The sequence below is a fragment of the Pezoporus wallicus genome, unplaced genomic scaffold, assembly GCF_028554395.1.
Source record: "Pezoporus wallicus isolate ANWC-B61680 ecotype Strahan unplaced genomic scaffold, APGP_CSIRO_Pwel_v1 contig_3365, whole genome shotgun sequence".
Taxonomy (NCBI): domain Eukaryota; kingdom Metazoa; phylum Chordata; class Aves; order Psittaciformes; family Psittacidae; genus Pezoporus; species Pezoporus wallicus.
Window position 1 is genome coordinate 408,372 of NW_026640883.1, and position 21,628 is coordinate 429,999.

At 51.8% G+C, this 21,628-nt stretch overlaps 2 protein-coding genes across 13 annotated transcripts in view; both read right to left on the bottom strand.

The window, feature by feature from the left end:
* Nucleotides 1-247: 247 nt before the first annotated feature.
* Nucleotides 248-6,640, bottom strand: LOC130605486 (solute carrier family 2, facilitated glucose transporter member 9-like). The gene is made up of 11 exons (XM_057420991.1): nucleotides 6,547-6,640; nucleotides 6,013-6,173; nucleotides 5,809-5,933; nucleotides 5,393-5,538; nucleotides 5,181-5,313; nucleotides 4,680-4,867; nucleotides 4,445-4,555; nucleotides 2,964-3,065; nucleotides 2,401-2,476; nucleotides 793-920; nucleotides 248-560 (listed from the first exon to the last, which is right to left on the bottom strand). The coding sequence occupies exons 1-11, from the start codon at nucleotides 6,589-6,591 to the stop codon at nucleotides 324-326; spliced, it is 1,452 nt and encodes a 483-aa protein (XP_057276974.1). The 5' UTR covers nucleotides 6,592-6,640; the 3' UTR covers nucleotides 248-323.
* Nucleotides 6,641-17,931: 11,291 nt separating this feature from the next.
* BTRC (beta-transducin repeat containing E3 ubiquitin protein ligase) overlaps nucleotides 17,932-21,628 on the bottom strand; it is a 116,983-nt gene continuing 113,286 nt past the window's right edge. For all 12 annotated transcript variants that reach the window (XM_057421108.1, XM_057421107.1, XM_057421104.1 and 9 more), the window contains 2 exons: nucleotides 19,274-19,467; nucleotides 17,932-18,267 (listed from right to left, as the gene is read on the bottom strand). In XM_057421108.1, coding sequence (XP_057277091.1) covers nucleotides 19,306-19,467 — 162 coding nt within the window. In that variant the 3' untranslated portion in view covers nucleotides 17,932-18,267; nucleotides 19,274-19,305. The remainder of the gene's footprint in view (nucleotides 18,268-19,273; nucleotides 19,468-21,628) is intronic.

Below are 21,628 nucleotides of genomic sequence, written 5' to 3' on the forward strand. Positions count from 1 at the left end.
CGCCAGCACGCTCCAGTTTGCTGCTGTCCCAGCCTGGGCTTGCCATATGATGGCTCTGAGGGCAATGCTGTTTATTAAACTGCTCACACAGGCAGCTCCTGGCAAGTCCACAGGAGTGATGTGAACCCCCCTCCTCCGGGAGGACATCTCTTCCAACACAGTGAGGGTGGACCATGGTCGGTGCAACCATGGCTCCAGGCTGCACCATGGTGAGATGCCCTAGGAGAACCAGAGCTTATCAAGTCCAAGCAAATTGCCCCCCACTTCCCTCCTCAGCCCCAATCCTCCTCCACCATCCCTGTCCCCTTCCCAGCCCACCCACATCAGGGGAGGCTGGAGCCTTTGTCCTCCAGGGAGCTGCTCTCCAGGGCCCCATAGCCATCGAGTTTCTTCATCCGAAGGTGGGCTGGGATGGAGGGGAAGGAGCGGCGGGCGGCAAAGATGTGGCTGATCTCCATGAAGGTTTTGTTCTTGGTCTCAGGGATCACGAGGTAGACGTACAGGGCCACCAGCAGGCAGACACCACAGAAAACCAAGAAGCAAAAGGCACCGGCTGACATCTGGGGACAAAAAGAGAGCAGGGATGGGGCAGGGAGCCAGGCATCCCCAAGCTGGGCATGGCAGGAGGCAGTGTCCCCTCCCATCACCCCTCCCTGGGCTGGTTGTCCAGCACAGAGCTGAGCCAAGGGCATGGGTATCCCCTGGGTTAAGCCTGGCTTGGCCCTCTGTCCTGGGGGAGCAGCAGGGATGTGTCCATCCCCTCCTCCACCCATGGCCCCTCCAGACCAGTACCTGCAAGAAGGGGAAGATGAAGCCAATGGTGAAGTTGCAGAGCCAGTTGAGGGACCCCCCCACAATGTAGGCAGCTGGGCGGTGGGACTGCATGAAGAGCTCCGCTGTCATCAGGAAGGGGACACCGGCTGCGGAGGGAAGGACATACTCAGGATATGGGGGACAGGGTCCCTCTGGCACCCCTGGGGTTGCCAGGCCCTGCCCATCCCAGTCCTTTGGCCAAAGGGCTGGAGCCCAGCAAGACCCATGGGTCAAGGCAGTGATGGTGGGAGGGCTGAAGGAGCTGGGGAGCAGAGGACCAGGGTCTCCCTTTGGGATCAGTCTTGGTGGGTGGTGATGTCCCCCCTGACCTACCACAGTCGCACCTTGCTGGGTGTTGAGGTCAATATCACAGGTTACTTGATTGGGAAGTTTCAGACCAAGTCAAAACAGAGGACCATCTGGATACTCATTTTGCAGTAATCTGCCTAAATGCTGATATATTAAATCTCACGTAGACCACAGGCATAGAGAAACGTCTTCCTGGCACCCTCCATAATGCCCTTTCCATCCTCCCTTGCTCAAAATGGCTCAGAAAATCTACTTCTATTGATCAGCTTCTATTGATGCTGAGGCTGATTTAGGCAGGAAAGCAGCAACCACATTTCTGAGCATCAGAATTCCCCGCAGGACATAGAAACACCAATTTCCAACCTGCTTTTCCCATGTTCAATTTAAAAGACCAGAATGAATTCCCAAGCCAACTTGGCCACTAAAACTGGACACAGGTTGTGGCTGCTTCTCAGTAGGACTCAATCCATCACTGAGCCAGCAGCCTTGGATCCCAGGTCTGTCCCTTTGCTGTAGGGCACGATCCAAGGTCCAGCACACATCCCAGGGCACATGGAGACCTGGCAGGAAGCTGTATTTGATGTAGTGACACGACTGAGGTCCTACTGCCCTGGACAGGGCTGACTGGGACCTCTTCAAAAGAGATGCTCCAAGGGAAAAGAGAAATCAAAACCGAGTGCTAGGAAGTGAGGGAGGAGCAGAGCCCCTCACGGACTCTTACTCACAGCTCGCCCAGAATAGAGATATATATTTTTTGTTTTAAAACTCCTATTCATCATTGTTTGTGAACAATGAGCCATTAAAATCCTAATTAAAGATGTAATTACAGTGAATAAAGTCTGGGCTGAGGATGAATTATAGATCTGTTAGCAGCTCTGCTAATACATCAACTGGGTAAACCAGTCCAGGTTTCACTCCTCGCTGTTGAAGCCTGGGCTCAGTTAGGGGCAGGACGATGCTCCCTGTGATAGCCATACTGTGATGGGACCGGGTGACAACTCCAGAGGGCGTGGGGAAGACTGCCAGTACCTCCCTGTTTGGCTCAGGAGCAGGGATGAAGAGGAGGAGGTGGAGTGTGCCCCAGACATTAATGGGGCTGGAGGGGCTTATGGCGGGGTCTTGCTTGTAGGGTGCAGTGTGATAAACCAGGGCCTGGCTGCAGGGAAGGGGCCAAGGAGATGGTCCTTCTCCCTGCCTGCAAACCCCACTGTTCCCTGCTTCCCTGGGACCCCCATTTCCACTGCCCATCCCTCCCATTCCCACTGGCCTCAGTCCTACCTGGTCCTATGCAGAAGCCGGCGATGGTGCCAATCACACAGACAACGCCAACATAGCACATCCAGGGCACGGTGGTCTGCGAGGAGACACGGGGCTGCAGGTGCTACTGGTGTGGTGGCCCTGAGCTTCATGTCCAGGGTCCCCGGGGTGGAGCTTCACCACCTGGCTGGGTGGGGCCCTTGGAGATGGCAGCCACGCACCCATGGGGGAGACTCAGGCAAGCAATGGGTGGTTTGGGGCAAAGCTGGTGAGGGTCAGCCTCAGCACAGCTCAGTGATGCTGAGGTGTCCCCAGTGTTGTGGGAGCATCCCCCAGGGGCAGGCGGCAGAGGAAGGGCCCTGCAGACCTCTCCACCTCCCTTCCTGGGTACAACTATTTCTGCAGAAAAGCTACCACCAATGGCAGGATTTCCCCCATGCGGATTTGGGGTTTCTTCTTTGTTGTTCTTTTCTCCGACTTTTCTTTAACTTTGAAGGGAAAACATTGCTTGGAAGAACCGGTGCACTAACACACCAAGGCTCCAGGCCAAGCCTGGCCTGGGGAGGGTTGGCTGCAGACCCTACCTGCAGCAGCAGGGACACGGTGATGCCAGCCAAGCAGATGCCCATGGTGCAGAAGCCAGCGATGAGGAGGGGCCGCCGGCCCAGCTTCTCAATGGTGAAACACTGCCAAGGGAGAGCAGAGACTGATGGGGTGGTAGGGAGCTCCCCACCAGGACGGGGGCACTCCCAGATCCAGTTGAAGGTGTAAGGATGCTCTCAGTGGTATCTAAGGGTTGGGGTACCCCGAGCTCAGGGCACAGGGCTGGGGCCAGGGCATGAGAAGAGCCAGGACTCTTTACAGGCTGCTGAGGGAAGTTGTGAATGCTCCATCCCTGGCAGTGCTCAAGGACAGGTTGGACAGGGTCTTGAGCAACCTGATCTAGCGGAAGGTGTCCATACCCATGGCAGGGGGGGTTGGAACTGGATGACCTTAAGGTCCTTTCCAACCCAAACCATTCTGTGTTTCTATGACTCTGAGGTCCCTGGGTGAGCACGCACTGGGCAGCAGCAGGGTCCTGCAGAGCCCCAATAGGGTGCAGAGTCGGGGCTGGCTGGGGTGTCCCCATGGTCACATATGCACCAGTGTACAGCAGAGGTGCTGGTGTGGGCAGGGGGTGTGTGTGGGGCAGAGGAGCAGGGTGCGGGCAGCAGCACGGCTGGAGCAGGCGGGGTATTGACAGCAGAACAAATGCCTCTAATTTTATACCCAATCTCGGCACGTCCGTCGGGGGCCATTTGCAGGGCTGCTCCTGAGCGATCTGGCTGCGTGTCGGGCGGCTGCTGGGAGCTGGGGCAGCCCCACGGACAGGGCAGGGGAGAAGGGGGCACCCTTCGGAGGGGCAGGGGGGTGACCTGGGAGCCCCACTCTGCTGTGGGTTGAGCTGTAGGGAGAGGGGAGCAGTCTCTCTCAGCCCCGGTTTTCTGGGAGCAGGCACCCGCCATCCATCTCTGTAATTGTCAGGGAGCGGATTTAGTGCCGGGTGGCTCAGGCTGGCCCCGGGTGACACTTGCAGATGGGACAAGGGCCATAAATCTGCCTGGCCCAGTGCTAACTCTCCAGCTAAATAAGGCCTGGCTGGGGGGGGCCGTGGCTGATAGCCTGGGGCCAGGCCGGTGCTTGTCTGGGGGGGGGGGGCAGATGGGGACATGTGGCTCTGCTAACAGAGTGACAATGAAATCAGGAGCCAGAAGGAAACACTTAACCCCCTCCATCACCTCCAGCCTGCTCCTAGCCTGGTGTCTCCCCCTCAAGCTCCCTGTTACCCACTTACCTCAAAATTCTCCCATCCCTTCTGGATGAGATCCCACAAATTGAGCCCCTCTCATTCCATCTTTCCACCTCATTTTCCTGCCAAACCCTTTGCCCCCCAGCAAAGGGGCTGTGCTGTGGCACAATTGGCATTTGGGGTCCATCCACACCACCCCCTATTTGATGGTGCTGGGAGCTGGCAACAAGGTTCTGGCACTGAGGGTCTGTGTCCATCTGTCTGTCCATCACTCACCCCTATCAGCCCAGCGACAACTTCAATGGTGCCGGTGCCCACGGTGGCATAGGGGATCTGGGATACGGGGATCCCGGCGTTCTCGAAGATGGTGTTGGTGTAAAACCAGATCTGCGGGGAGGGGACTTGGTGTGAGCTGGGGGTACGGAGCCATGGGATGCTTGAAATGAGCTGCCAGGTCTCAGCTCAGGCCCTGCAGAGCCAGGTCCCGGGGTGAGGACCCTGCAGGGCTTACAGCATCGATGCCCGAGAGCTGCATGCCGGCGTTCACCACCACCACCGACAGCGTTTGCCAGTGCACAGAGCGGTCCCGCAGCAGCTGCCACACAGAGACCATGTCCATGGAGGTGAGCGACTGCTGCTCCGCCTTCATCTCCTCGATCACATCCTGCACATCTGGCGTCCCCAGGAACCGGCGCAGCGCTGTGGGGAGAGCAGGGGTCATAGCCATGGTGCTCACAAGTATGGCACATGGAAGGGGAAAGGCTTGGGTCTGTCTTGGCTCAACCTCCCCACAGGTTCCTGACCCATGGGGCTGGGCGTCCATAGGAACTGAGGAGATGCCTCACACCACAGTGATGGGTACCACAGAAATGCTGTGGTGCAACTGGGTGGGAGAGAAAGGCTGAACCTTCTGGTGAGTTCTCAGGTCTGGACGTAGAAGGGTGCTCTGAGGGTGCAGCGTGGTCTTGGAGACCTTGGACTATCATTGGTCTCCCCCAGGACACCTGCTCACCCCTGGTGGTCCCGCAGACATCATCCTTCTCTATCAGCAGGTACCGTGGGCTCTCGGGGAAGCAGTGCAGCAGCAGGAGCTGGAGGGAGGCGGGAATGACCACCACTGACAGGAAAAGGGGCCAGAACCTGTCCTGAGAGGGGTCAAAAGGGGATGTGTCATGGGGAGGGCAGAGCAGGGTGCAGCACACGTGGCTGGGGCACTGTGCTCACCTCACCCAGCAGCTCCGGGAGGCCCAGGACCTGAGCAGAAAAAACTCCTAAGCAGATGAAGATGCTGGGCACGAGCCCCAGGAAACCCCGCAGGTTCTTGGGGGCGATTTCTCCCAGGTAGAGGGGCACCACACTGAGACAGATACCTGGAGGGACAGGAGGGACTGAGGTGGAAGAGGCACTGGGGAGAAGGGTGCCAGTGCCTACCCAGGCTCTTGGTGCATGCCCAGCATCATCCACACCTCCCCTCTGCCAGGGAGGTGGCCTTGTCTGCCTTGTCCCCATGGAGACCTCCACAGCAAAGCCTGTGGCCATGGGAAATAGAAAGTCTTCTGCAGCTGACTGGGAATGGGTTGTAGGGCACAGAGCCGTGAGGAAGGGGCTGTGAACAATCCCACAACCCAGGCAGCACTTACCTGAGTGGATCCCTGTGATGCAGCGGCCGATGATCACCATCTCGGGGGACCCCAGCTCCCGGCTGAAGCCCATGAAGCCGCCGGCGAGGAGGACGAGGAGAGAGCTGCGGCTCAGTGCACCGTTCCTAGTGGGCACAAGCAGCAGGGCAGCTCCCCCAGCCCCATCCCATCCCTCGACCACACTGTCCCATGTCACCCCCTTACCTGCCATAGCGCTCCACCAGCACCCCCACCAGCAGGGAGCCCACCAGCCCTCCCAGGGAGAAGGTAGAGACAGTCAGGGAGTAGAGGAGGGTGAGGGGGCCGGGTGCCAGCCCGTGCCCGTACCTCTGGGACCATGTGGTGTTGTAGAAAGCCTTTATGTGCTGCAGGGCAGAGAGACACAAAACAGGCACCAGATGTGCTGGGAGAAAGAGGAAGACAAGGGATGATAGCCCCCATAGGAAAATGTCATGGGTTTAACAGCACTGCAGGAGATGAGGGGCAGGATGTGACTGGTGCTGACTGGAGTATGCTGGTCTGGTTGCTCAACCAGCCTCAGCACCAGAGGGGTTTAAGGACAACTTGGAGATGGCACAGGAAAAGCTGGAGAAAGGCAGCTGTGGGGACTGCTCCCCATGGGAGCCGAAGGGAAATGCCAGCGCTTTGGTGTGGGGCTGCTGGGTAGCGGTCCTCCCACCCTCTCCAGGAGGGACACGGAGCCCTTCCCCTGCTCCGGAGAGGCTTCCTGTCCCTTACCACCGCCGGCGAGTTCACCACAGCCAGGTTGTAGCCATAAAGCATGGAGGAGCCAAAGGACACCAGGAGGGTGACTGACAGCAGGGGAAAGGTGAGGTGCTGGAAGAGAGAAGAGGGATCAGCACAAGGTCACTTGTGGCATGAGCTGCGTTGGGTCACTGCCCTTTTCTAGTAGGGATGTCCCTGACCCAGAGCAAAGACCCCAGCGTGATGGAGCCCTGTGCTGAGCACTGCTCCATGCCACTGCCCAGCACCAAGCCCAGATGATCCGGCTTCCCCGTCGCTGGTCTCCTGGCTGTGGCATAAGGCTTTACCTGGAGTCGGAGAGGTGGCAGCGGGCAGAGAGGGGCAGGTAGGTGAGGAAGAGACACCCGTGTCCCCCTGTAGATGGGGACTCCCAAAAGGCAGTGCTGCGAGCTGCCCCACACATAAACCCCACCAGGGAGGCCCAGCACCACTGAAAGGTCCAGCTCCCTGCAGCAGATCCCATCCCTCCCCAAATGCACCCACCTCCTACACCCTGACCCCCACCAGCACCTCTGCCACATCCTCTGGTGCAGGGGGGGCCCTCATCCCCAGCCCTGCGGGGTCCCGCTCGGGGTCAGGGCTCACAGCAGGACCAAAAGGCATCCAGGGCCCCCCAGCCTCAGGGGCACCCCTGGGGTGCTGCACCCGCTGTCTCCGCCGCAGTAATGCGTGCGGGGTGAGCCCGCGTCCCCCGGCAGCCGCCCCGCGTCCCAGCTCCCAGGGCCCGGCGCCCCGCAGCTTCCCCCCAGCACAGTAGCCGGATCCGTAGCACCCAGCAGCTCCCGGCTCACGCTCAGCAGATCCCCGCTAATCCCATCAGGAATCCCAAACCGGGAAAAAGTGGCGGAGGGGGGAATGTCAGAGCAGGGGCCGGGTTGGGTGGGGGGGGCAGACGGGGAGCGGGGATGGGGCAGCCCCCCCAGCCCGCAGGGAGCTCACCCCAGTGATGTCCCCGCCGGGCCGCGGGGTCTCTTTCCCGACCGTCGCGGCGAGGCTGCAGCCGGAGCAGGGGGAGAGAGGAGAAGGGGAGGGAGAAGGCAGCCCCGGTCCGGCGGGCTCGCTCGAGTCTCCCATTTTTAGCTGGGAGCAGGAGGAGGAAGAGGGGAGGGAAGGGAAGGGAAGGCAGGTCGGGGCAGGTCAGCAGCCTGGGTGCCCCGGGGCTCATTGGAGGCGCCTGAACGGCCGGAGGAGGAGCCCAGGACCTTCCCCCTCACCCCTCCCCATGCCGGGGGCAGGGGCAGGCCGGCACCTCCGGGCTGCACAGCCGGGAGAGAACGGGATCCCCGGTGTGATGCTCTGGCACCGTCGAGAGGCCCCACATGTCCCCTACAAAGCGGGATGGCCCAGGGGACCATAAACAGGGCAGGATCCCTGCATCCCCACCGAGGCTGGGGGAGAAGGGGCAGCCTCACATCACCAAACACCCCCGTCATCCCCCCCCCCCCCCAGCCCCTCTCCCACCCTGGCAGATGTGCCCCATCCATCGGGTAGGAAGGCGGGTAACCCACCCAGCCACTGCTCAGGACAGCTGCCTTCCCCGGACACAGAGAGGGGCCAGCACCCAGCCCCAGAGATGAGAGAACTCGGCTGATGGCAGCTCAGAGGAATCCAATTTTGCTGCGGCCAGGAGCTGCCTCCCCTGCTGTTAATGAAGTGCCTTTAATTAGCAGCCTAATAGCAAGCTCTTAATTTGCGGAACAGCCAGTTGAAGGGATAGGGACCCCACTAAGCCAGGGCTGGCAACAGCTCCAAGGGCTTAAAAGGGACAGGCCGCAAGTTGGCCCCACCATGGGAGGCTCCCAGCCACGTTCCCATTCCCACAGCCTGCCAGCGTTCAGCTTTTCCCCAGGCAGGCACCTGCTCAAGAGCATCTCTGCCTCACTCAGGCTCGGTTTCTCCATGTCTCATCACCTTTACCTTTGTGCAGGTGCGCTGGGTGACTGCAGAGACTTGGGTGACAAGGCCACAGTGGGAAGAGACCTGCAGGAAGTCACGGTCCTTCAGGGGATGGTCCCATTTCATTCCCAGAGCAGCAGGATGAAGATCCATTGATCAGACATGCCCATGGGTGAGATGCCCCAGCAGGAGGAGGACATGCAGCCTGTGGGTACCAGCCGTGCCCAAAGCACTTGCCTTGCTGTGGGGGCATCCCTAAACACCCTCAGGACTCACCCCAAGCCCTGTGCTAAGACAGGGCAAAGCATCGGACCGGGAACAGGATGATAAGCCAGGCTATGCTGTGTCCATACTCACACGACAGTCAGCCAGGTACATGGCTTGTTTCTTGGACAAGCACCTGGAGGGTTAAATGTGCCCAGTCCAGTGGTCCCTGCCATCCTGAGCCATCCCACCTAATGGCCCTCCTGGATCATCCCAGCCCTGCTGCACTGAAGTCTTTACCCATTCCCAAGACCAGTGCTTGGACCAAGCAGGGACATCCTCAGGATGTTGCTCCAAGCCGGGGGGGGGGCACTGCCTTGATTTAGGGGATAAATCTGGGTTAGTGCCACTGGTTGCCAGCAGCAGCTGGGATGCTGGGAGCAGTGGTTTACCAGGAGATGAACAAGTGAGAAACACGTGCTGGGGGAGGAAGGGAGAAGAGCAGGAGGAAAGCCTGGGGTGCCAATTAAGGGTCACTAGGGAGCTGGGTTAATTGGAGACATTCCTGCGACCTGACCCAGTGACAGAGACACACGGTAAGACAAGTGCTGGTGAGAAACACGCGCTGCTCCGTGCTCCGAGGGAGCTCGTCTCTGCGATTTACAGGTGTCCCTATTCTTCCCCTGCCTCCATGCAAGGGCTCCCTAGCTAAAACACCACAGCCCTGGCCTGGGAAAGCATCTGTGAGCCCACAAACCACCCTCATCCCCTCTCACTGACACCCCCAGGAGCTCTCATCCCACTCCTGCCTCACTGCTGCCCCAGTCCCCAGAACTGTACCTGTCCCAGTGCTCCACACCATGGGATGGATGCTCATGCACCTCCTCTCCTCAAGGCATTGCACACACAGCACCCGGAGCATGCAAGTAAACCCAGGAGGACCAGGAGAGAGGCAAATCAGCAAGTCAGTTCCAGCATAAACCCTGCATTTGCCAAAGACAGGAGGATGGGGATGCTGTTGGGAGCCCCAAGCTTGACAGTGTGGTGCTGTGCAGGGTCCCAGCAAAGCCCAGCTCCCCATGGTATGGGCAGAGGATGGATCCATCCTGCCCCAGGGAGTTTGTGTGGAAGGGAAGGACAGAGCCAGCACCATTGCAGTGGCAGACAACCTGGTGCCTCCTGCCTCCTTGCACAGCTTCCCAGGGCCACACATGAGATCCCACACCAATGACGTGAAACAAAAACTAGCATAAGGATATCTGCTCATAAATCCAGGACACCTGGAAGGAGTGGGGAACGCAGCAGTGGGTAAGACCCACTGGAAGAGTCTGTCCCCTTTTCCGAGATTGGATGGAAATCCCTCGGGGGGAACATGGCCTTCAGTGCCACCTCTTGGTGTTTGCGCAGCACTGTCTAGTCCAAACTAGGACAAAGTCCACAAGGAAGCAGTAAATGGCCCAAATGCAGGCAAAAAGATGAATTGTTTAGCAGCCACTAAGCCCCTTCCCTGGGCTGGGAACTGAGCAGCACGGGCAGAGCCGCTCGCAGGCATCTCCGCAGCTCCAAAGGTCAGAGCAGTTTGCTGGCACTGCCCTTTCGGAGTTGACACTGCAGAAAGGGAGATGCTCCAGCAGCTCCCCCTACTCACTGCCCCCTCGGGGGGAGAGGCCTTGCTTGATCTGCCTCTGTAAATGCCAGCAGGGTGCTTTGGGCACGGGACAGGGGTTTTGGACACATCCGCTGTGAGATGTTAACCAGGGCCATGGCTTTCTGCAAACCACAGAAGCCTCCAGGAGGAATCAGCAGTGTCTCTAGTGAAAGCACTGCTCAGGCTGCTGGCTCTGCCCTGTTACACTCAAAGCCCATCTGACTCTGTTCTCCAGCTGCAGGAAAGCTATTCATGTGTACAGGTGAAACCTTTGCAAGCCCAGGAATCCTTATCCAGCTCTCTTCATGCTAACACAGTGCCACCCAACAGCTCAATTCATCCTAAGCATCTTTTGTAACAATTGTGTTAATTCTAGCCCCATAGCTCTAAACTGGCCTATTTCCTCTTCCCCCGAAGTAGCTTAATATACTCTTGAAAGCATCTTTAGGAGAGAATAAAAATAAATAAATAAGAGTAATTTCATTTTAAAGCTGTAGGTTGATCAAACACTGTTAATTTGAAGCTATGGCAAACATTACTTTCCTCCTTCATTTGAAGTGGAAATAAGGCACACATTTTTAAACAAAAAGGGTAATTAACCACTGAATCTATTTAAGATAAGCTGTCTGGTGTTCGTGCTTTTCCAGTGGAAATTTACAATGGAGATTGCTTTTCTTTCTCAAAGACTCTTTAGTACCTGAGATTTTGGATGCGATGCCAGAATTCCTGGGAGTTTTCCAGCCTATGCCCATGCCCTGCAGCACAGCACTGTCCCAGTATTAGAAATCGGAAATAAATACTCTGATCTTCATCTCTAAACATCAAGAAGAAGGGGGAAGGACCAGCTAAGGAAGAGCTGGAAATACCCACAAGGAGAACCTGTTTCTCGTAGGACGGGGTAGTATGTGTGTTGTTTGGGTACACATGGAGACCTGGGCCTGTGGGTACAAAAGGGAAGGGCTCTCATTTGTGTGTGCCGGCAGTCACATGTTGTTCAAGTCAAGCTGCATCCTGCATTACAGACTGATCCGAAACGATGGATGAAGCCTGTCACCACAATTCCTCTTCCAAATCTATTACTGGATGGGAGGAAAGTGCAGGGAGGGAACAGAGAAGGTTAAAGTGGTATAAATACAAATATATAGGAACACAGCCCCCAAACCCTTAGCTAAACAAAGCACACAGCCACTGGGAACCCTGTCACAAAGAGAGACGGGGATTGGAAGTGATGGGAATCCTGCTCCCAGCGCTTCAGAAAAGCAGGAGCCTTCGCAATTTCCAGTCCCCTGCTGGCTCCCAAGAATGGAGCCAGCAGGGAGAGAGGCTGCGGAGCAAGGGTTTGTTTTCTGACCACCCCAGGAGGCAGGATCTTAAATCTGTGGTGGCCTTTGTTTTAAAAGGGGCTGTTAAGTAGGGAAGATCCAAGGCTGCTGTCTGAGGAGTGTTTTTAAGAGAAAGGTGTTCTGAGGGCAAGGGTGCTTGTGCTAAAATTGGGGTGAGCCATGAGCATGACAGCATCCCAAGCAACGGAGCTGCATGGTGATGCTGCGATATGTCAATTACTCACTCATTATTGAACAGCAGGATTCTGATTAGCTTATAAAACAAATTCATGCTTCTCCTACCAGGATCTTGCAACAGTACCCAGAAAAACACGAAGTCTTTATAGCTTCTCCCCCCAATTTTTTAATGGGCAGGATGGTTCCTGCTCTTGTCAGTAACATCCATTCTCTGGCTTACAGGGCGGATTCATTTGCCCCAGCCAGAGGCCACCAGCTATGAATGGAGAGTTTGTCAATTAAAAAGTATGCTGTGGTTTTAGGAATGTTTTTTTCTGATTGCCAGAGCAGTCTTTCATGCTGCTTCATCAATGAGCAGCAGCTCAGAGGTGGAAGGGGCTGCTGCAGACTCTGTGCATCCTGTGAAGTTGCATCTACCCAGGCCTTGTCCACCTGATGGCCACAGCATTTCAGGTGTTCACACTGCAAATGTCATCTACACTGCACATGTTGCAGGAATGTGACTCGCATACATGGGGCTTAAGGAAGATACAGGCTTGATATTTTGACCCCCCCCCCAAAGGAAAACAGGAGAGATTCACGGCTTGATCTTTGTATTTGTATTTAAGTTATTCTCTGAACAGTTAAAAAAAAAACAACCCAAAGCGAACTAAACCACACTGTTACCATGATCCTAGCTCAAGTGAACATTAGTACATTAACTACACATCACCGTAACATAATCACAAAATTCAAAGCACTCATTACTTAAGAATCCAGATAACAAATATAGCAGAGTAACAAACAGAAAACTCTGGAGAAACCATGTTCTTTCTCACCTCCCACTTCTACACCCTCCTCAGCCTGAGCAGGCAGGAGTGATGAAGCACAGGCTGGCCTGGCAGGCACGCAGCTCTCCTGAATGTTGTGATGGAAAATGACTGGGACAAAGGGGATCTGTCAAGACTTTGCCGAGGTCCACATTATTTTCCTGCCATGCTAAAACCGTGGCTAGGCTGAGCCCTGCAATGCCTCACATGATAAGGACAAAGTAGCTGAAAGCAAAGTTTTACGCTCAAAAGCAGCTCCAGATTTTCACATTGAATTGTCCCAAGTTACTCGCAGCTAGCTCCTCGTAGAGGTCCCTGCAAAGAGCCCAGGACAGCCTGCACTGCCTTCCTCCTGCATGTGGAGCTTTGCTCAGACTAAAAACAATGCTTGAGTGCAAGCACTCAAGGCAACAAATTATTATTCATGATACAGGTACGAGCAGAGCCACTCTGTGATGAAGGCTGGCATTTCACACTGATTTTCTGGCCACAGCTGTACTTGGCTCCTGCTTGAGCAGAAATTAAGATACCATTTAGGGTGATAGGCTATTGAAAAAAAAGGACGTATTTCAGAGTTGGCTACAATACCTAAAGCGCTTGTTGTACATCTACATACACCAACATCCCTCTGATTAACATCAATCAGGCTAACACTGCTAAGGATTCACCAGTGTTGCTAACTCCCATGCAGTATCTGTTGGACAACAAATGTGGAAACACAGTGGTCTTTGGAAACAAGCACAAAGTCATAAGAGTTTTCTGACAAGCCAGAGGATGACTTACCCTGGCAGCATGCTAAGGCTCACCCTGGCAGAGACACTTCAGGAATTTGCCAGTAGTTTGGCTATACCTCATTTAAAAAGAAAATGGGGTGAGGGGGAAAGGAGGGGAAGGCAAATGCTCAGCCCCAGCAGGCAGCCATTCCTCTCAACCCACTGCTAGGGCTGTGGAGAAGGAACCCACTCAAGGGACCTGCTGCATCTGTGAGTCTCTGAATTAAAAGTGGGGACAAAAAGACTGTGCATCCCTCATGCCAATCAATCCAGTAGGGATTTGCCAACAGAAGGATGGAGGGATTTCATATGGAGACCTCCTTTGGGGCAGCTGGGTCACTTGCTCTTCCTCCCTCCTTCTGGGAAGCTGCTGCTTATCGCTTCAGGGGGAACAACAGCAGGGCAAGGCTCAGCATGTCAGATGCATCATGCATGCCACTTGGAGACCCTGGCAAAGTTCATTCTTCTCTTGGCAAGTGTAGTTTAGACCATCCCTTTTTCCCCCAGCATAACCTAAGAGGGGCATCAACTGGCAAGTTCAACAGCTGGAGGCCTTACTTGACTACCTTCTCATGACTTGTGATCATAGAAAACCTCTATTCTTCCGAGTCAACTACACTGGCTAAGAGCATTGTCCCCACTTCTGTGGAGATCCATCTCCATCCCCACAACCTGTCCTAGCTTTCAACCTTTTGGGGTGCCTACTCTTTTTCCTCCCACAATTAAGAGCACACCTGCAGTAGGAAGGCTGGCTGTTCCTTCTTGTCCACTTCTCTAGCTAGGAAAAGCTGCTATTATCTGTGATTTATCAACACAAATATGCCTCCCTCAAGTGAATTTGGGAATCATCAGCCACAAAAGGCAGATCTAAAATGGTGTTAAAGGAAGCTAATAAAGTTAGGCAAAGAGCTCAGCCTGGAGATGTGCTTCCCGTTTGAGCTGGGATGCCGAGAAAATCCTCAGAACCAAGCCTGGAGCTCTGCTCAGACTGAGAAAGGAACACGTGGCAGTGGCAGGAAACACGTACCTGGGAGCGGAGAAATGCACATGAAACTCTCCAGCTTTTTCAGTGTTCAAAAAAAAGTAAGAAAAAGAAAAAAGGATCCTTTGGAGCAGGAGGCGGGTAGGTAGGGCATGGTGGTCCAAGTCAGCTTCCAGTTTAGAAACAAGTATAAAGCATTTCAACGTTTCTGATGATCAGACTTCTCAACTTTATCACTTGAATCCTTCCGTTCCAACAGCGGATATGTCTGTTCCTGAACATTAACGGGGAGCAGAGGGAGCTGCTCCAGAGGAGACAGCTGCAGAAGTTTTCTTGATGCAAATTCTTTCATGCCATTTTCTATTTGCATATTTTAAAGCAAGCTGTATTCCTCTGAGGAAGAGAAATATTTGTAGCAATACTGTGCCCTACTGCAAAGGAGTCATAAGCAGGAAATGGTGTGGCCATAATGGATTGTCCTGCTCTGAATGCCCCACACCTCCAGTATTTTCCAACCCATAGTCGAAGGAGGAAAGCTAGCGTGAGCTTCCTGTTTGTGAGAGAAGTGACGATCTCTACGCAGCAGAGGTATCTCATTTCATTTCAAAGCGATGTGCAACACTTAAAGCCCACAGACACTTCCAGCCTTTTTTAATCTCCTTTCAGCAAGCATGTCCTAGTTCATTATAAACTCTGCAATTACTCCAACCCGGCTGAGAGATTATCCATCCAGTTCATGCGGAAACCTCGTTCTTACATGCACTCTTGCACACTCACACACGCACACACACTTATCTTAAGGGAGGTAAGGGGAGTTTGAAAAAGCCACTTTCTTCTGACACTGGGAGATCTACTTACCAGATTGCTCCTCCCTGGGTGCACAATAAACACCACCAAATGTCAGGCTGTGGCAGTTTCAAGTTCAAGTTAGATCAGTTAACTTCACTTTCCTTCTTAGATATCAGAAAATTTGCACAACTCGGGAAGCGGGGTAGGAATCCTCACGCTCCTGCAGTTCTGATGAAGTACCCAGACACAGCCTCTTCTTGAAGGCAAGACACTATTCTTACCATGTGCCTAAAATGCATTTCAGCTGTTGCTCACTAAATGTACCTTAAACAGCTCTATACAGCAGAGTTCAAACTACGGTACCACTTGGAAGACCCAACAGTGCTTAGAAATTACAAATTACCAGCATAAAGCAGCAGGACTATGACAACCAAGGACAATCTGCTGGGGTGTTGTCTCTGTGTTTGGCCAGCCAGTCTTTGCTTCTTCAGATTCTCTAAACTAGCAAAATAGAATGCATCCTTGTAGGTACTAGCCACAAGATGCAATTAAAATATTAGGAAGTTCTGCAGCCTTCAGAGGCTGGCTTAAGATCCCCGTAACCTATATGTATAAGACAGAGGATGACCAAACTGAGAACTGATTAAAACTGCAGCCAAGATCATACAAACTCCTGCTGATATGCAACCATGCAGACCTTGTAACAAATGAACTTAGAGGAACACTGTTCAAAGAAAATTAAGACTCAGAACTTCAACTCAGCAAAGTCTGGGATGTAAACTTTTATTGTCTCTGCTCCCTTGCCACTTTGGCTTTGGGACTGTAGTCTGTTTGACATGTAGAGCTGCCCAAAATCCAAACCAGCCTTTCTAGATTTAAATGTAGCGGCAAAAGTAATTCTGGATGAGCTCAGCACTGTGGCTCAGCACTTCTATGACTCTGCAGCAGTAAGTCACACTGTCACTATTATCTCAACAGAGTCAAGTTGTTAACCTGTCTGACCCTTTTACAGTAATCGTTCAAACAGAAACCAGGAGTGTTACCACATGTTCCAAGACTCTTTTCAGAACTGATGTAGGCTCTGGGCTCAACAAAAAATCCAGGAAGCTGAATGCTCAGCACTGTTGCCCACATGCTTCAGAAACTGCAATAGGTACCACCCAAGCACTAGCTTTCCCTTCCTCTGTAACTCCACTGCCTTCTTGTCTGTCCTAGCTGTCACCAAAATGACTTAATCCCCCTGGACTGCTCTTTGGGAATTCCTGGCCCAGCTCCTTGCAAAATTTGATTGGTGGAAAAAGCATGTCCCAAGCAATTAGAAGCAATGCAACTGCTCCCCCAGCAAAGTGAAGTTGATGAGAAGAGCTTGAAAAAATCTCCCACCTGCTAAGTTCCAAGTTTAGAGGGTTTAAGAATGCCTCTTTGAAACCCTTCCAGCCCAAAATGAAATGCCCTGATTTCCTACTGTGGTATTGGAGCAACCCCCTACTAAGGCAGTAGGGGTTATCCAAAACCTACAGTGGAAGATCTGGGCCCAAACGTGGAATGACAGACTGATTTACAAGTCTTTCCTGATCTAAATGCAGGCCTGCTGCAATTCCTTCCAGTTCTGTAAAAAGAGCTGTTTTCCCCCAGACCTCTTTGTCTAGTTTAGAGACACAAAGAATTGTTTCTCATGTCCCTCCTTTTTAGGGCTATATTTCTCTTCTAAACAATGGCAATTTGCAAAAGTCTCATCCAGAAAGCAAAGATCCAGCTCACCTATCAGCAAAGGGACTAATCAGCTTGTGTCCTAGACTGCAAGGCAGTATGAATGTAGCTTAGAGAAGCACACCAAAGGCTCTCCCTCCAAAGGCTTTCTATCAAGGCCTGCCCCAGAAATGCTGCAGAAGTGGCCTGAAGTCACTGCTAACTGTACTGACTGTACTGAATGTGCATTTGCTCATTCATGTGAGCAAAGTCTTATTGTCATGGCCAGGGGGTTTGGGTAGTGTCTCCACTCTAAGGTGGCTAGATCTTGAGAGCTCAAAAGGTGTTTAGCAGCTTCTTCTTCCAGCACCCAGCTAAAGCCTCTCTAAGGGGAGAAAGAATGGAAAGAAAGATGCAATGTCCAGCTTTCCTCCTCGCCCCAGCCTCAAACTTCCTCCAGTTTACAGAACGATTCCTAAGCCACCAGCAACACACTGTCTTCAAGGAGAAGCACAAGAGGAAGATGGTGCAGACAACCCCTTTGCTAGTGAAATACTGCCTTGGGCCAACACTTCATCTGGGGTGGGAGTGGACAGGATCTCAGACCCAGTCCATCATGCTTGGGACTTCAGCAGAAGAGAGTTCAACTTTTCATTGACTAGCATTTCCTAGCCAAGCAGATGTTAAGGGCGGCTACAATACACATCCAGCTTCCAAAGGGTTAGCATAGCAGGCAGGAGAGGAAAGAGATGGATTTGGCTCATAATAGTCAAATTTCAAGGGTCCTCTCTCCACAAAAAATAGGTCTGCAGTCAGAACAGCCAAAAGCTGCAGGGGAATGAAGAGGGAGGGGCATGGTCTGGCTCCTTATAAGTGTTTTTGTTGCTCTTCAAAGCTGAATACTTCTTCAAAGGCATAGCAATGGACATTGATTTCAGTCTGAAAGTAGCAGCCCTCTCCCCACTCACTCTCCCACCCACTCTGAAGTGACTTTCTCAGCAGGATGCACTGTGGCTATAAGTCTTCTGCTTAACAGCAAAGCAACACATTCTGGCAACATCTTAAATATATTCATAGGACATCTGTGACTGGATTTGGAGGGGAACCAAACAGGGTAAAGGGAAGAGAAGTGAATAGGAAGCGCAGGACGGGGGAAGAAAGGGATGGGAAGGTTTAAAAATGTTAAGTGTTCATGAAAGATAAAAGACATCTTCTGATATAGCAGCACTTTAGCAGTCAGCCACGCTGAGTAGACCCTGTCTGAGATCAACTGCACGCCAACTTTGTTCCAGAAACAAGTCTGAGAGCCTCTCTCTTCAGCAAGTATTGGTTACGTGGATAGTTCTTTTGTCCTGGCATTTAAATACTGCAGCTTAAATGAGTCCTGGGAATGAAAAACAGAACAAACCAAACAAAGCCCATTCGCACTAAACCTTTTAATGATTTAAAAGAACATCTGATTGACCAGAGTGTTTGAGAAAATCAAGACAGCTGATCTGGCAGCTCTGGAGCATCACTGTACATTTACCAATCACACATGATACAGGATGTGCCCCATGACAGAGCATTTTCAAGGGAAAACATCATTGTGGACACCCCCTTGCAGTAGCCTGTCAACTTTTCTGCCATTTTTCTTAAGCTATTAACAGCAACTGTGCATGTACCCACCATAGTGGGCAATCATGCTACCCCACTCCACTCACATACATCAAATCCACTCTAAAACTGACCCAAACATATGGAACATTATGTCCTCTCCACATTGTGCAGGCCAAGACGAAAGGGTAAGGCGATGAGCAAACCAGCAGCTCTCATATGAACAATTTAACAGCCGTGCTATGCTACAGAGGTCTAGGGGTAGGCCCTATGAGTAAATGATTTTGCACACTGATGCATCTCTATTAAATTTGCCTGGGCTTGTGCCTCAGTGTCTCCTCCCCTAGGCCAAACTGTTCTCCTGAATCAGCTTGCTGCAGAGTGAGAAGAATGGTCACCACTTCAGACGGAGTGAATAAAGCTGATGCTTCTTAGCAAAACCCTCCTGCCTGGCGACAACTGCCCAGGGTCATGCCATCTGCATCCCCTTGTTAGGCAGCAGCTGCTCTACTCGCTCTGCAGAAACCCTTCTTCCTTCTGGATAGCAGCGATAGCTGATTTAATTATTGATGATGATGGGCAAAGGAGGAGGGGTTCTTCAGGCGAACTCACAGGTGCCACATGCCACAAATCCTAAAATAAAGTCCCTATTCTAAGGTTTCAAAATCATTCCTGTTCTTTTACAGGACACTGTAATTACTGTCCAACCAAGATGAGAAATATTGATAGACTCAGCTAGTTATTCAAGCAGCATGCTTGCACTACATCCAGTGCCACCTTTGAGCCTCTGTTACCTGTGCGAGTGTGAGGTACTGTGTAGTGTTATTTATCTTGAGATGTAGGTGTATGTTCTGGACGGGGAACGAGTGGATTCTGCTTGGGCAGCTGGGTCATTCAGAAAATCCCAGATGAGGATGGTGTCATCGTGTGAGCTGCTGACGATCTGGAACTCATCAAATTGAAGCCGAAAGACTCTTCCAGAATGCTCCTAAATGCAAGTGGGAGACACAGTATGTTATAAATTTGCTGGCACGTGGGATGGATCAGGGAAGATGAAACTGGCCTTGGATTCTAGCATTACATGCATTTCTCAGTAAACCCCACATGACACACTGTGCATCAGCATCACGTTGTGTAAACTAAGTTCTCTTTCAGTGAAAAGGATTTGCGGTATCTGAGTACTTGGCTCACAGGAAGTTTACAGTTACAATTACCCATTACTCCTTAAATCTTAAACATTGGACATGTACTGTGCAGAACAAACCAAGCTCCCTTCACCACACAATTCAGTCTGGTGAGGCTGACAGGAACACTGCCTTCCTTGTTCCATGGTGAAACTCATTCCCAAAATCACAGATTTCCAAATGCAGTAGGTTACAGGGGGAGAGATGTGAACTTTGCATTTGGCACCACTGCCACTGCTGTAAAGGAAAGGGTTTAATACTGGAGGATACTAAGAAGCCTGTTGTAAAGCCTGGTGACACAGTAATAATTCCTCTTAAGCAGTTCTAAAAATATGAACTAGAAAGGGCATACTTTACAGGCAGTTTGCATTCTGCTCTGAGGCTGAGTGGAAATGGCATGACGATTTGGCAAGGGTTCAGACTGTAATTAACAGGAGGTAACGGCAAGATCCTGGATATCACAGAGCAAATCCACTGTACTTTCCCGTTGTGTTGCCTGGTTTTCTTGGTGCTTACACTGCTATAAGAACAGCGGCCTCTTCCTCGGTCAGAAGGGAACAGAAACCATGCAACTAGGGTGAGCCCTATCTCATCCATTAATACAAAATTCTCTTCAGTGCTCACACATTGTAATGGGCTTAGAGTCAGCAAAAAAACATGTCTTAAAATACTTCAATACTGAAAATGCAGTTTTCTCAAATATTTAGGCAAAAGATTAGTCTTAGCTACTAAATGCCTCTGTCCTATGGTACAGGACTACAAGAATACAGCTTGGTTTGCAAAGCACAACAACTGCCTTAAAGTGAATCTGTTAATCTCTAAAATTGACTGAAAATACACACGCAATATTCAGATTCTATTTTTAAGATAAATTTAAAAAAATGGTCTAATCCTTGGACCTTTTCTGATCTCTTAACTATACTTTGAATTTGTCTTAAAAACACCTCATGCGCTTGTCTTCCCACCTATTCAAAAAAGAAATGTTTTCCCAGAGTCTGTGTTGTAGAAGTGAAATACAGAAGTTTTTTGCTAAAAAATATCACTACGACAGTCAGGTCCACTGAGGGACAGCCCACAGAGAGAGGTGCTTCCAAAAACTGTTTCCAGAGCTCCCTTTTTTCTCCCAGTCACTGTAGGCTATGTAATGTTGCCCTAGAAGTTCCACACACCTGCCCTTTGCTTTTACAGAAGCAGTAAGCACAATGCACACCCTAAGTGGAGGCCAAAAGGACCTGGACTCTTTAGCTTGTAAGGAAAGCTGAGCTATGTGCTTATTCTGTGCCTCAAAAGCTTCTGACAAATTCATGTGGCCACCATTCCAGCTAACAGAAGACAAAACTGGAAGGGACCTGGCATGCAGCAAGCATTTGTTATCTGTGCAGTTTCCTCCTACTGTTTGAAAATTGAACACGAGCAGTGGGAGACTCATGATGCTCATTGTGCAGCCAGGTTTAATTTTGGAGGCTGAGGGAAGAGAAAAAACACAAAACCAAACCATGGGTAAGTGGGTATAAGGACACCCTGTTGTCATAAAACTCCTAAAAGTGCCAAAACAGCTTCCTCTGTACCCCCCCATCTCTTTTGGCCCCCTCCATTGCTATCAAATAGGGATTTATGAGTATCTGTGTGTTGAGATTCCTACAGTGTTTCCATCCCACTGGATCTGATTTATAATATAATTAGCTGGGGCACTTTGGCTGTCCACTGCTGGAAAATGCAGAGGAAATCACACCAGTTAAATTAAGTCTACAGGTTACTTAGGCACACATTTGTTTCAGGCTAGAGCAGGAACACTACTAATACCAAGCTGAAGTCTTAGACTCTCAGGATATGTGCTTATGGTTACAGAGTAGTTCCACAGTTTGGGACTGGGTGGCTAATGACAAAGGGTTTTTCTGGATTTCAGCAGAAACAATTTGCAGTTCTACTTAGCTAACAAGCAGGTTTTTCAGAATAGCTCCTGCA

Excerpts from the sequence above, each read along its gene's own strand:
- LOC130605486 (XM_057420991.1), bottom strand. The coding sequence starts at position 6,591 with ATGCTTTATGGCTACAACCTGGCTGTGGTGAACTCGCCGGCGGTG. Across the intron at positions 4,868-5,180 it reads TGTCTGCGGGACCACCAGGG|CGCTGCGCCGGTTCCTGGGG; the intron begins GTGAGCAGGTGT and ends CTCTCCCCACAG. Across the intron at positions 561-792 it reads TCATCTTCCCCTTCTTGCAG|ATGTCAGCCGGTGCCTTTTG; the intron begins GTACTGGTCTGG and ends TTTTGTCCCCAG.